This window comes from Mercenaria mercenaria, chromosome 14 (assembly GCF_021730395.1).
Source record: "Mercenaria mercenaria strain notata chromosome 14, MADL_Memer_1, whole genome shotgun sequence".
Classification (NCBI taxonomy): domain Eukaryota; kingdom Metazoa; phylum Mollusca; class Bivalvia; order Venerida; family Veneridae; genus Mercenaria; species Mercenaria mercenaria.
Window position 1 is genome coordinate 53,340,376 of NC_069374.1, and position 14,708 is coordinate 53,355,083.

At 34.8% G+C, this 14,708-nt stretch overlaps 1 protein-coding gene across 1 annotated transcript in view; it reads left to right on the forward strand.

Annotated features, from left to right (window-relative positions):
* Window positions 1–938: 938 nt before the first annotated feature.
* LOC123527580 (uncharacterized) overlaps window positions 939–14,708 on the forward strand; it is a 60,298-nt gene continuing 46,528 nt past the window's right edge. Inside the window, exons 1-3 of the mRNA XM_045307147.2 lie at window positions 939–1,499; window positions 9,514–9,955; window positions 10,142–10,213. Coding sequence (XP_045163082.2) covers window positions 9,569–9,955; window positions 10,142–10,213 — 459 coding nt within the window. The 5' untranslated portion in view covers window positions 939–1,499; window positions 9,514–9,568. The remainder of the gene's footprint in view (window positions 1,500–9,513; window positions 9,956–10,141; window positions 10,214–14,708) is intronic.

Here is a 14,708-nt window from a genome sequence, read left to right on the forward strand (position 1 = left end):
TCAGTTATACCCCACCAAAATTAATAAATGATGGCCGACTGTATTCATGTTTCCCTCCAAAAAAGTCACAGCTGTAAATTTGAGACATGTTCATTTTACAGCTGTAACTTTCGGCTGTAATTTTTACAGCTGTATTTTTGAGAACTTCATGCTTACACCTGTGAAATTCAACTATATTTCTGGTCATTTTCCACGTCTTTTAGAAGTAATTTCAAGATACAGTTCATTTACATAGGTTTTACAGCTGTAAATCTGTTCCTGTTTATGTACACGTTTTCTTTTATATCACTTATGGTGGGGAATAAGTTTAGGCATTTGAGCCGTGCCATGAGAAAACCAACATAGTGGGTTTGCGACCAGCATGGATCCAGACCAGCCTGCGCATCCACGCAGTCTGGTCAGGATCCATGCTGTTCGCTTTCAAAGTCTATTGCAATTAGAGAAACCGTTAGCGAACAGCATGGATCCTGACCAGACTGCGCGGATGCGCAGGCTGGTCTGGATCCATGCTGGTCGCAAAACCACTATGTTGGTTTTCCCATGGCACGGCTCATTTAAGCTTCGTAAATGTATTATTGTAAAATACCGTTGTGTAATATTCCTATTTGCGTAGTTTTAATCAGATTGAAGGTAAATAGGTACTATTTCATTGTTTTCGATGCTTTCTATGGTACTACTTTCTTTAAATGAGATAGAGTTATGTTACTAAGTCCCTGAGTGTGTTTATATATATAATCAAAGCCTTGAGATGTCTGATAGTTGCGGGTTTTGCTACAGTTATTTTCATTTTAAATGCCAATCTATAAATATACATGTATAAGAAACAAATACTAATGGGCCTAATATCTAAGATACATTTGTTAACTCTGCCTGACCTTACATGAACAGCTGGAGGTCAGTGATGTAACCATGGGCTGGAATACCTAATCATTGACAGATCTTACATAATCTACACGACCAGTGTGAATGGATAGAGGATGAATAAGAACTGCTTGATCATTGATAATTCATCCGCATTGTTCATGAATGGGACTACTTTGTGTAGCACATGAACAAATTCCTTTGGATGTGATTTGGAATCAAATAAAGATGCTACATGATTGTCAGAAATACATTTAACTTTGGTAGTAGGATAAACCCGCAACCAAAAATCATTACGCCATACCGTATATATTTGAAAAGAACATGCGCACAAATAAAGCGCTGACTGTAAAGAAGACACACTCTTTAATCCATGTTAAGCTGTTCTGGTGGTACAAACTAAATTTACATAGTTTTACATATATTTGAAGTCAAGGAAAACGTAATATCTAACTTATATGGTATAAATTCTAGTGTTTAAATTACATATTTTCTTATATACTGCGTTAACACGAGGACATTTCTAAGTTTTTTTGGAATAAGTGAATACAGTAAACAAATCAGCAATGCATTGGGATTTTTGGAATTTTGGAATTCTGAGGTTCAAATGAATAGTGGACTACGCAAGCATAGCTCAGGTAAATTTCTTTGCACATATCTCAATCTGATTTACATGTACACTTGCATAGCATGCTGGGGGCTTCTTTTGAGAACCTATAATTTGATTAATCCCATTAAGTAACTTATTCACATGTTCCATGTAAATGATAGTATTGGCGTTAAATGACTCAAAGTTGTGTTAATTTAAAATATGCGTTTTTGTACGTGCACATTTTCGGAGTATTTCTTTAATTTTATCGAAAAAAAGTAGAAGCGATCAAACAAAATTGTTATCTTAAATTTCGAATAAAATGATATCTCTCGTGTTCAAAATAAACTTAATTTCCTATCAGATAATTTAGCAAAATATCAAATGTTGCGACAGAAGATGTTTTATTAGCTCACCTGGACACAAAGTGTTCATAGTGAGCTGTTATGATCTCACTGTGTCCATCGTCCGTCATGCGCGCATGTGTGCGTGCGTGCGTCCGTCAAGTCGTCCGTCGTCAACAATTGTGTTTAAAAACTTTAAACGACATTTTCTCCAAAATCACTGAATGGATTTAAATGAAACTTGGCTTGGATGTTCCTTGGATGGTCCTGTACCAAAATTATTAAAGCGGTTTCGCTTGGTGGCACATATGACCACCAGCTAAATATAGAAGAAAAAAATCTCAAATGATACCTCCTCCTAAATCGATTGTCTGATTTCGAAATAATTTCGCACAAATGGTCCTTATGTCACCCTCTATGAAGATTGTTCAAATTATTCAGGTTAAACAAGAAACATGGCTGCCAGAGAGCGTGTTCACGTTTCCCTATACGTACATAGTGGAAATTTTAAAAATCTTCTTGGTGATGTTGCTAGTTCGAATTTTAAATAATTTCACCCAAGAAACATGGCTACCAAAGGGCGTGTTCACTTTTCCCAATAAGTACATAGTGGAAATTAAAAATATATCTTTTTGTGACAATCTGCTAGTCCGAATTTAAAATGATTTTACACAAGTGGTCTTTGTGTGACCCTCTACCAAGATTGTTCAAATCGTTTCAATTCAACAAGAAACATGGCCGCCAGGGGGCGTGGGCACTTTTCACTATATGTAGCTAGTAGAAAATTTACCTTTTGTGACATTCTACAAATATTATTCTAATTATTCCGATTCGTCAGAAAATATAGCCACCAGAAGGCGTGGTCACTTTTCATAAAGGCATTTCCTCCATAACCGCTGATGGATTTTAATGAAACTTTACACAAATGATCTCTAGGTAGCTCTCTGCTAAAGCTGTTCAAATGGTTCGGGTTTATTGAACATATGGGTTTTTGGTTAAAATAGTTTTTTAAGCTATCAAACATCAAAAATCTTCTCTAGAGCTTTTATATTTGGCATGTGATATAATTAGGCTCTCAACCATATCTATCCAAATTATTGACCTGGCAATCTCAAAAATGGCCAAGCCCCTGCGTGTGAAATGTACTAACGATCGGCGTATAGTATAAGAAACTTTAAAAATCTTCTTTTCTGAATCATTAATAGCTAGAGCCTTGATATTTGGCTTGTGATATTGGAGTTTTATGTATACCGTAATTGTTTGTATTATTGCCTCATAATATATGGGTTCAAATATGTGTGTGACATCAGGTGTTTAAAACATTGGCTAACACAGAAGAAACCTAATTGTGTTTGTACCATTACATTATATAATAAGAGGGTCATGATGACCCTGGATCGCTCACCTGAGTAATATGAGCTACATGTTTCAAATGTCAAACTGATGATTTTTAGAAATTTTTTGGAAGATTTTTCGATGTACAATCAAGTAATCCCTGGGGCATGGCCAATTTTACCTCGGGGGTCATGATTTGAACAAAGTTTGTAGAAGTCTACTAGGCAATGTTACATATAAAATATCTAAGATTTAGGCCTTCTGGTTTATTTTTAGCAAATTTATGAAGATTTCCCTTTGTATAACCAAGTAACCCCTGGGGCGGGGTCAATTTGACGCTAGGGTGTCAAGAGTTGAACAAATTTTGTAGAGATCCACCAGGTAATGCTACATGTCAAATATCTAAGCTCTAGGCCTTCTGGTTTATTTTTAGAAAATTTTGAAGATTTTTCTATGTACAATCAAGTAACCCCATGAGGCGGGGTCATTTTGACCCCGGGGGTCATGATTTGAAAAAATTTTGTAGAAGTCTACTAGGCAATGCTACATGTCAAATATCTAAGATAAAGGCCTTCTGGTTTATTTATTTTTTTTTTTAATTTTTGAAGATTTTCCTATGTAAAATCAAGTGACCCCTGGGGCGGGGTCAATTTTGACCCCGGGGGTCATGATTTGAACAAATTTTGTAGAGGTCTACTAGGCAAAATATCTAAGATCTAGGACTTCTGGTTTATTTTTTTCAAAAAATTGAAGATTTTTCTATGTAAAATCAAATGACCACTAGGGCGGGTCAGTTGTGATCCGAAGGTCATGATTTAAACAAATTTTGTAAAGGTCCACTAGGCAATGCTACATTTGAAATATCTAAGCTCTAGGCCTTCTGGTTTATTTTTAGAAAATTTTTGAAGATTTTCCTATGTAAAATCAAGTGACCCCTGGGGCGGGGTCAGCTTTGACCCCGGGATCACGATTTGAACAATTTTAGTAGGGGTCCACTAGGCAATGCTACATGTCAAATATCTAAGCTCTAGGGCTTCTGGTTTTTGAAAAGACGATTTTTAAAAGATTTTCCTATGTAAAATCAAGTGACCTCTGGGGCGGGGTCAATTTTGACCCCGGGGTCATGATTTGAGCAAACTTGGTAGAGGTCCACTAAGCAATGCTTCACACCAAATGTCTAAGCTCTAGGGCTTCTGGTTTTTGAGAAGAAGACTTTTAAAGTTTTCCTTTCGGTTGCCATGGCAACCAGAGTTCCGATTAAATTCAATTCTTTGAACAATTTTTAAAGAAAACCATCAAAGAAACATCCCTGTGAAGTTTCATCAAAATTGGCTTTTGGTTTAGGAGGAGATGTTGTTTAAAGGAAAGTGTGGACGGACGACGGACGGACGTACGGACGGTACAACGGACGGACGGACGGACGGTCGCAGGACGGTGAGCGATCACAATACCTCATCCTGAGCACTAGGTGAGCTAAAAACACTTGATTTTTAATTCTTAATTCGAATTTGTAAGTTTTATTTTGTGTGTTAAATTTGAATAAGTATATTGTCTCTTGTAGTTCTAATTAGAACGGTCATTTACATTTGTTTTATGTTGTATGTAAATATTTACTTGTGTAAATGAATGAGACATAAATAAAATAAAATACTTGAAGCCTTGTACACAGGTGCTCGCTTAAGGGTCATCGGGTCTTGCTTTTCTTTTATTTAGCATAATCTGTCGATCTGTGCGACTTATATTTCGAACAATGTTCTTTACGTGTACAATTAATAACAAATAAAACTGAAATACTATATCATCCTTTAAAGGTATAAATATCTGTAACATATATATTAAAGAAAATATGTAACTCGCCATTTGTTATTTAGCAAAATGAACTTATTTCAAATTAAGTATGCAACTAGATCTACACCGTGTTGATACTTCGATTTTATTTTCTGTTTGTTTCACGATTTTATATTTTCCAACAAAAAATTATCAAACAATTTTGGTTTCATGATTTTATTTATCCAAATTAAAATGTATGATTTCGGGATGTTATTTCAATGGGAGAGGGGCGTGCAAAAGTCGCACGACACCTTTGTGCTTTGTTCTTGCATACCAGACAGGGATTTCCGGTATTTTTACCGGTGCTGGAAAAATCCATCTTACACCCCGGGGTGTAAGATGACTCTCGTGCTGTAAATGACGTATTACGAACTACATACATGTAGAAGACTTATGTAGTAATTTATATTTTATTTAAAAACGGAATAAAAATTCAATACCTTGACAGTTCCTTTTGGTTCCTGATAGTATATTTCTCGATTCAGATCACCCTCAAGTGACCCATTTATTGCTTGGGGTCATCAGGTAATTATGAGTAAACAGTCCAGGAAATATGATCTGATAATTTTTGAAGTATTTTGTCCTATATAACTCAAACAAATGATAACAAATGAACCTCCAGGGCGTGGCCTCTTGTCATCCTAAGGAAATAATTTGAACAATCTTATTAAAGATCCAATAGGTGAGACTACATACCAAATATCAGAGGCCTAGGCCTTGAACTTTGAGACAAGAAGATTTTTTTCCCTATATAAGTCTATGTTAAACTTGCGACCCCCAGAGCAGGGCCTTTTTTCACCCAAGGGACATAATTTTAAAAAAAAGGTAGAGGAACACTAGGAAAGACAAAATACCAAATATAAAAAGCCTTGGCCTTGTAGTTTAAGGCAAGAAGTTTTTTCCTATATAAATCCATGTAAAAATTTAAGACCACCGGGACAGGGCCTCTCTTCCCTGCATGGGCATAATTTTAACAATTTTGGTAGAGGACCACAAAGCAATGCAACATACCAAATGTGAAAAGCATAGGCCTTGCTGTTTCAGAAAAGAAGATTTTTAAAGTTTTTTTTTTTCCTATATAAGTCTATGTAAAAGTCGAGACCCCCGGGACAGGACTTCTTTCCACCCCAAAATCTTCTTGTCAAAACCAGAAGGCAAAGGGCTTTGATATTTAGTATGTGACATTATCTAGTGGTCCTCTACAAAGGTGGTTCGCATTATGCCTGTGGGGTGAAAATTGGTCCCGCTACTGGGGCCTCAAGTTTTGAATAGACTTGTTTAGGAAAAAGCTTTAAAAATCTTGTCTTAAACAACAAAACATAGGCCTTGAATATTTGGTATGTAGCATTCCCTGGTGGTCCTCTATCATGATTGTTCAAATAATTGCCCTGGGGTGAAAAGAGGCCCCGCCCCGGGGGACCCAATGTTATAAAAACTTATAAAGAAAAAAATAAAATAAAAATCTTCTTGTCTGACACCACAAGACCTAGGCCTTTGATATTTGGTATTTAGCTTTGCCTTATGGTCCTCTACCGAAATTGTTCAAATTAAAACCCTGGGGTGAAAAGAGGCCTACCCCGAGGGTCCCAAGTTTTACATAGACTTATATAGGAATTATCTTTTTTAAATCTTCTTGTCTGAAACCACAAGATATAGGCCTTTGATATTTGGTATGTAGCATTGCCTTGTGATCCTCTACTAAGTTTGTTCAAATTATGTTTCTGGGGTGAAAAGAGTCCTCGTCCCGGGGGTTCCAAATTTACATAGATACATAAAAAAACTTTCAAAAATCTTTTTTTCTGAAACTCCAAGGCCTAGGCTTTTGATATTTGGTATGTTGCATTGCCTAGTAGTCCTTTACCATTTTTTTCAAATTATGCCCTTGAGGTGAAAAGAGGCCCCACCAAGGGGGTCCCAAGTTTTACATAGACTTACATTGGAAAACAAGATCTTCATGTCTAAAAGCTCAAGGCTTAAGCCTTTGATATTTGGAATGTAGCATTACCTAATAGTTGTCTAACAAGATTGTTCAAATAATGCCCCTGGGATGAAAAGAGGCACCGCCCCGGGGTCACTTGTGTATGAGTTATATAGGAACAATACTTAATTAATATCTGATCATATTTCCTATATAATTTAATTATAATTACCTGATGACCCCCAAGTTATTAGGGGTCACTTGACTGTGACCTTGATCTACTAACCTACTGCCTTGTTTATTAAGATACAGCTTTGAGATTTTGATGACATGTTTTGAATGTACAGTTTTGCACACCGATCATAACAGCATAGAAATTTGGACCACATCAGTAACTTTTGATAAATAGTTCACTACTCATCTTTAATGTTCTTAGCCCTAATCTACTGACCTACTTTCTTGTTTTTGAAGCTACAGCAAAGGGATTTGTACATTTTCTAAACAGGTTTCAGTACTTATCTTGAAGAATCTTTACCATGACCTTCCCGCTCTTTTTCTATGAAGCTTTAGCAAAGAAATTTGTTCAAGCAAGCAGTTAAACTAAGGTGAGTGATATAGGGCCTTCATTACCCTCTTGTTTATGATAATATCAAATATTATCCTACAGTCTAAATGATGATATCAACTCGGCTAATGATTTAACATGTAATTGCATGCCTTTTTAAAATCATATGATAAGTTAAATATGGTAGAAAACGAAAACTTATACAGAATATTGAATATTTCTAAAAAACATTTAGTACTTATATTTTGATAATTCCAAAGTCTATCTCATTCGGTGTTTTACCTAATTTGATACACTCAAACTCGTTTTTATGTCGCCAGAATAATTCGCCCTCGTGAAATCATTCCGTGGCGACACGGTTATGCGACAAATTATTTCGATTCTCATATACTGTTAATCTAAAACAATAGATAAAATATACTAGTGCTCTTTGTTGGTCGCAACAGATACTATGACGTCACCGCACGTTAACGTGACGCCATCCTAGCGTTAACGTGTTTAATTAACAGAGACATTTTTAATCATGATAAATGGCTACAACCTGACTGCGCAGAGGTGTGTGTATTTTAGGGCAAACAACGTCAGAAACATTCCTTGTAAGAGCAAGTGCATGTCTAGCTAAGCTGTAGGCTACTACATATGGGGGTCTGATTCAAATTATTCTATATATCTTAATATATTATATAGAGGATATTTGTTTGTTTTAAGCGCTCGTGAAAATATTTGAAATTTTCTCACTTATCAGTGAGATATATTCCATATTCACGTTTTCTGATCACTCGATATCCGGCGTCCGTCGTCTGTCCATCAACATTTAGCTGTGTGTAAGCGATACATACCTGTCAAGACACGCATTGCGCGTGTGTCACACGTATTTCGGCCCTAGATCACGCTCACACGCCTACTATTCTAAGTTATACGCATTTAAAAGAAATAAAGCAATGATTTTTTTTGGAGAAAATTATTGAATCGAACATGTGACGCGACGTTGGCACGGTGTTTTCATACCGTATAATACAGCTTTTACATTCACCGGTGCAACGTATTATTTTTACCGCATGAATAAATGTCACAAAAAGTAAACATGGAGGGAGACTATTCAAAACAAGATCTATTTTGTGTAAAAATCTAAATTTTCCATGTGAGTGTGTTTCCGGCTTTTAGGGATCATCGCCCTCCAGACATTCCACGAGGGACAACCTTCCCTTCGAACCATGATCACGCTCGTGGTCTTTGTGGATCATTGACAGTTATGGCGATAGAGGCTGTATTTTTCAACTGATCTTCATAAAATTTGGTCAGAATAATAGCCTTGATGAAATCTAGGTCAAGTTCGAATATGGGTCATCTTGGATCAAAAACAAGGTCAAATCAAAGAAAATAATAGTTTTTGCTCCAATTTTAATGATAATTGGTCAGAATATTTTTTCCATGAAATCACTAGGTCAAACGTGTTTGCACTGTTATGGTGTATTATGATATGTTTCTCAGGTGAGCGATTTAGGACCATCTTGGCCCTCTTGTTTCGTAAAAAGGACCTCTAATTAACATTGTCTTCATATGATTTTCTATCAGCTTTAGTAATCTGTAAGTTATGCTCGCCACTATTGCCAGACAAAGTCTGCTTTACTAGTTTAGTAGTTTGTCTAAAAAAGGTTAACAAGACATAAGTAGGTTTTCGAAAAGTACTTAGTATATCTTATTTAAAATTATTAACTACGAGCATCAGTGTAATTACAGTTCCCTCAAATGCACGATATAATTACGCTGTGGTACAAGACGTTAAAAGCTCCTTCAAGGAGTATTTCACATAAACAAACATGTACGACTATTGACTTATGTGCAGCAACACGCCAGAGATCTTCTGATAGGCAGTTAGCTGTACATGTAGCTGTTAAATTATCATTAAAATATCAACGTGAAAAGAATACTTACGAGAATATTTTTGGAGCAATGATCCTATATACTTAATTTCGCTAGCTTCATACATTCCTACGTCACGTTCGTTAGAGATTCTCTTGATAATGGTGAAGCAATCCAACCATTTAATTAAACAACATTTGTTTTTCAGCAAATATGATCAAACAATACTGATTCGTCTGATAGTATGAAAATAAACAAGTAGTATGGCTTCAGCAGCGCCATCAACCGAGCGGGTTTATCTTTTCCGCCTTCTAACTCTAACTGTAGATTGCGGCACTACAGTCATTAGGAAAATATTCGACCATAGATGCTCAAATTCTCCACTAACGGTGCTCCTAGGTAACGAGAAGAAAACTTTAACTCGCCTAAAAACACAAAAAACAATTACGAAAGTCCAGTTCGACTTGCTGTATCCACAAAGTGGTCCGGCTCCAACATCAGCCGACTTCGACCTTACTCTTTCCATCTGCTTGCTGAGAAACCTGGGATCCTGTGGTTTGAATAGGAAGTTTAACTGGAGTTCTCCGCCTCTCCCAGGGGACATTTCACTCGAGGCAGATATATGTCGACTTAGAATGTTTCGAAACGAAGTAAGTCTTATTACCTCTATGCCAATAAATACACAACTTTACTAGAATAATTACCCTATGTAATTTATTTAAAACAAATCTATACGCTCTGTTAGTTTTATTTTTCCTAAAATACTAATGGAAATTATGATTAACGTTTATTTATTTCAAACCAATATCTAATTTGACAATCATACTCGTTTGTAGCTGGCGCATATATCAACAACGACGGGGATAACGGAAACATCATTTCTTAAAAAATGGGCTGACATCGAGCAGGTTTGTACTTATATTTAATCTTGTTCTTTACATATTTCTTCCCTAATTCTGGTGAATTAATTATCAAATTGTTAAAACATAAAAATGCCTGTACACATGCAAAATGTTTAGATATGTATCCTATATCTAGAGTTTCTTTATAGTTTTCTTACAATACTTGAGCTTATATTTGCGGAAACCAATAAAATTAACCTATACAAAAAGAGTAAGCAAACTCGTTTTTTTATTCAGCATACTCGAGCTTTTTGCCTTTTTATATATATACTTACTGTTTTCAGGCATACTAAAGCTTATGTCATTATGAATTTACCTGTCATACTAAAGCTTATGCATACGTAATTTTTGATAGATTTATATGGTAAATAAAGTCTACTCATACTTAATTTACCCAACATACTGAAGCTTTTTTCAGAATAAAGTTACCAAGTATACTAACTAAAGCTTATTTATGCTTATTTTGTCAGCATAATAAAGTTTCAGCATACTAAACTAGTTTTATAGTTAATATATCCAACATACAACAGCTAATTTCATACTCATTTTACCAGCTACTAATTTAAAAGCTTATTCAACACTTAATATACCAAAAATACTAAGCTTTATTATCTTTTTACCTAGCAACTAAGTTTTTTCTATTCTTAATAAGCCCAGCATATTAAAACTTATTGCATTCTTGTTATACCTAGCACAATAAAAAAGTTGCAGATAGATTTCCTGGAAATACAGAACACCCCAAACACATCCAAAGAGCATCGGAAACTCATTTCGTACTTAATGTACCAAGCATACTAAGCTTATTAACACCAAATATACCCCAAAACACTAAAACAAATTTCTTCCTTTATTTACATAGCATGCTAAGCTTTCTTTACGCTTAATAAACCCTGCATATTAAAAACGTATTTCCTACTTGATATACCCGGCACACTAAATCTTATTTCGTATTTATCATACTAAACAGAATTTATTTACGTAGCATATATAAGCTTATTTATTGCTGAATAAATTCTGCGTGTAAAACGTTTTTTGGTCTCCTATAGGTATAACACCGGAGTGGGCTATCGGAATGCACTCTCTCCGTCTGTCCGTCCGTCGTTCAGTCCGCAAATGTGTATCCTGCAATAGTAATGAGTATTATAGCGCTTTTGGCACAGTTTGACCTCATTTTGACCCTTACCCTTAACCTAAACTGACCAATACCGGCAAACTAAAAACAAAACGGAAAAAAAACCAAAACAGGTTTTTACAAAGCACTGTAAAAACCTCCGGTAATTTGTAATAAAACATTTTTACCAAACTTTTGCCAAATTTCTGTCACGAAGACAGCAATGTGTCAGTGTCTGCCACTTTGGCAAAACTTTGGCAGGTTATTTTAATTGATAAAGTGTAAAGGTATTGGTTTTATGTTTAACTAGTAACTACATTATTAAACTCATACTGAAAAATAATTTACAATAGTTTTTAACCTTTTTTTATTAAGGTTTAGCGGTATATCACAAAACAACAGATTTTTTTAGCAAATGAACTGCATCTTGACACACAACTTATTTGTCCAATACATGTTTTACTGTACTGTCCCACGGAGTTGGACACTTAAAACATTTTAAATAAGTTGTCCCCCTTTAAATAAGAATGTCATTTGTAAAAAATAAATGTAAACAATTGTCAAAACGATGTTTTATCTAGTTATGTAAAGTTTAAACACACGCACGATGTTGCAAATGCATCAAAACGAAGACATCTAACAGCTTTTTAAGAATGGTGAGTTTGTAAAGGCACTGGACTGTCCAGAAGTGTGGCCCCTTCATGTAGTCCCTTTCCCGAATTCAGTACGTATATGAATGAATTGACAATTGTTTTGTACAATTATATAAATGTTTTATATGCTGTTATATTTTCAAGTAAAACAATGCTTTCTTTCTATGATTTGATGACGTTAAAACTTTTTTTCTCCGAAACATGGACCTATACCTTAAAATAGTTTATAATTGTTAGTTCATTAAGTTTTACATTGTTCACTCTCAGTATATTATACAATAAATCATAAATGTTTATACCATTTTCCAACTTTTTTTATAAAAAATAAACAATAATAACCACACAATACACTTGTTTTGTCTTTATATTGTATGCTGTTATACTTTACTCCAGGTATATATTTGATTACTTCTTTGGTGGTGGTAAACGGAATGGGTCAAAGTATCTTTTATTTACATATCATATCCAATGTGTTCCGGGCCGAACAGAGTCGTCCAAATTTATAATTCCCCATTCAACCGAAGACTTTGTGTTTGGTATAGTGTAACTTTCCGAAGACTTAGTCTTTGATCCTTTTGTTTTTGGTAAATTATTTCTACTAAATACACCCTAAAGATTTTCATTTTTAATTGTTTTACCCATTGTTCAATTTCAAAGTTAGAAATAGGTTTATTTATAAATTTTACTTTTTTTACGATAGGAATTCTTCTGTAAGGTCTTCGTTGCGAATCAATCTGTATACCCTTGCCTTTTCGGTTGCTTGCAACATCCTTACCACTTAACAAGGATTTAATCAAAGGTATTCCGAGACTAGCAACCAGCATACCTAAAAACCCACCGTCTTGTTTAAGTTTATGTGTTAATTTAATTACACCAGTTCCCCTTAATTGTTTTCTTTGATTAGGTGTTAGATATGGTGATATTATATTTCTTTTATCATTAGCTACCGAAATCATACCATTTCCAAGTAACTTACTGACACTAGTACTGGCAAGATCGGACAAAGCTCCAACGCCTAACGGTCCTAATATTTTTGTTTCAAGTTTTCAAAATTGGTCCGGAATACTTCTTTTATCTGACTATCTGTCAAATAAGATTTCACTTCAAGTTCTTTAATACAATCAACCACTGCTTTTATTTCTTCTTCAAGTTTACCTTGTAATTGAACTATTAATAATGAATTGTTTTTAAAATCTTTTTCTTATTCTTCAATATTCTTTACTTCTTCTTGTAGTGTCTGTTTAATACTTTTAATATCTTCAATATTATAATCTTATAAACACTTTGATCTTTTTCAAAACACAAACCGCCTTGAAACTGCATCACTGGGTTTATCTGGATTTCCTAGGTTAATTATTCCATTACCTCCCATATCTAATGGTCCGTTCCTTATTTTTATGAAGATATGAGTCCATGTCCTTTTTAAGGTTTTTGATTTGTTTTCTAGTGGTATAATCACTTAAATCAATATCAAATTTAACTTTACTTATACTGTCGGGTTCACTTATTTGTTTTACTTCGTTGAAAACTCCCATTATATAACTATTATATAATTCTCGTAAAGTTTATTCTTAAAAACTTCCTTGGTTTGTCAGCATATAAGAAATCATATTTTTGTTTTGTTGCATTAGCAAAAGCATCACGATTTATATTTTGTTCATTACAAATAATATCATTTTCCTTTTTACCTGGTCTTTCAAACAGGATATAGTGTGAACAGTTAATTCGGATATCTTTTGGTGTTTTATAGTAGTACTGACTTAAATAGATAACAGAACAGTTTTTGTGACGTCATTGAAAAAAGTATTTTGTTATTTCATTTTGAAACTTGTTTTCTTTATATATAAAATCATCAAATATTACTACTTCTGTTTTTTTCTGATTCCAGATCATTAACATCAATTATTTCATTATTATAAAATTCAAGTATTTCATTTGGATCTACTTTAATTTTTTCTTCAGTTTCAGTTAAGTGGTCTATTAAATCCTGATATTTAGACTGTTCTAGGTTTTAAGCATACAGGTATAATTTATCATAATATACAAGAGGTTTTCGAAGTATATGCATTAGTGTAGGAAGATCCACTTATTAACATTCTAAAACATGAATCTGGCATAAAAGGATAGAATTGCTCAAAGTTATTAGATTTATCGTTTTTATGTCCCCACTTTTTTTTTGGGGGGGGGGGGGGGGGGGGAGGGATATAGATTTGCTTTTGTCCGTCCGTCTGTCCGTCCGTCCTTCTGTGCCCGCGAAATGATGGTTAAGTGACTTCATAACGGTACTTTCTCTTTGATGTCATTCATTCCGTTCTGTTTATGTGACCTTTTTTCTTTTTATGTGACTCATAGAACAGTAGAGAGAACAATGAGGGTGTCACATAAATACAGTTTCGTTAGAACGTCCACCCTTCCGTCCGTCCTTCCGAAAATGTTGTGTCGCGCATAGCTCTGAACGTATTTGACGTAGAGTCACAAAACGTTAAAAGAATGTTGGTCAGCATGTGTAGTTGTGCACCTGGGGTTTCGCGTCTGGATTCGTTCAGTCATGTAGAAGTTATGGCCCCTGACTTTGTAAAAATTGGTCATTTTAGTGTTGTGTCGCGCATAGCTCCAAAAGTATATGACCTAGAGTCACAAAACTTTACAGGCATGTTGGTCAGCATGTGTAGTTGTGCACCTGGGGTTTCGAGTCCAGATTTATCCGCTCATGTAGGAGTTGTGGCCTCTGACTTAG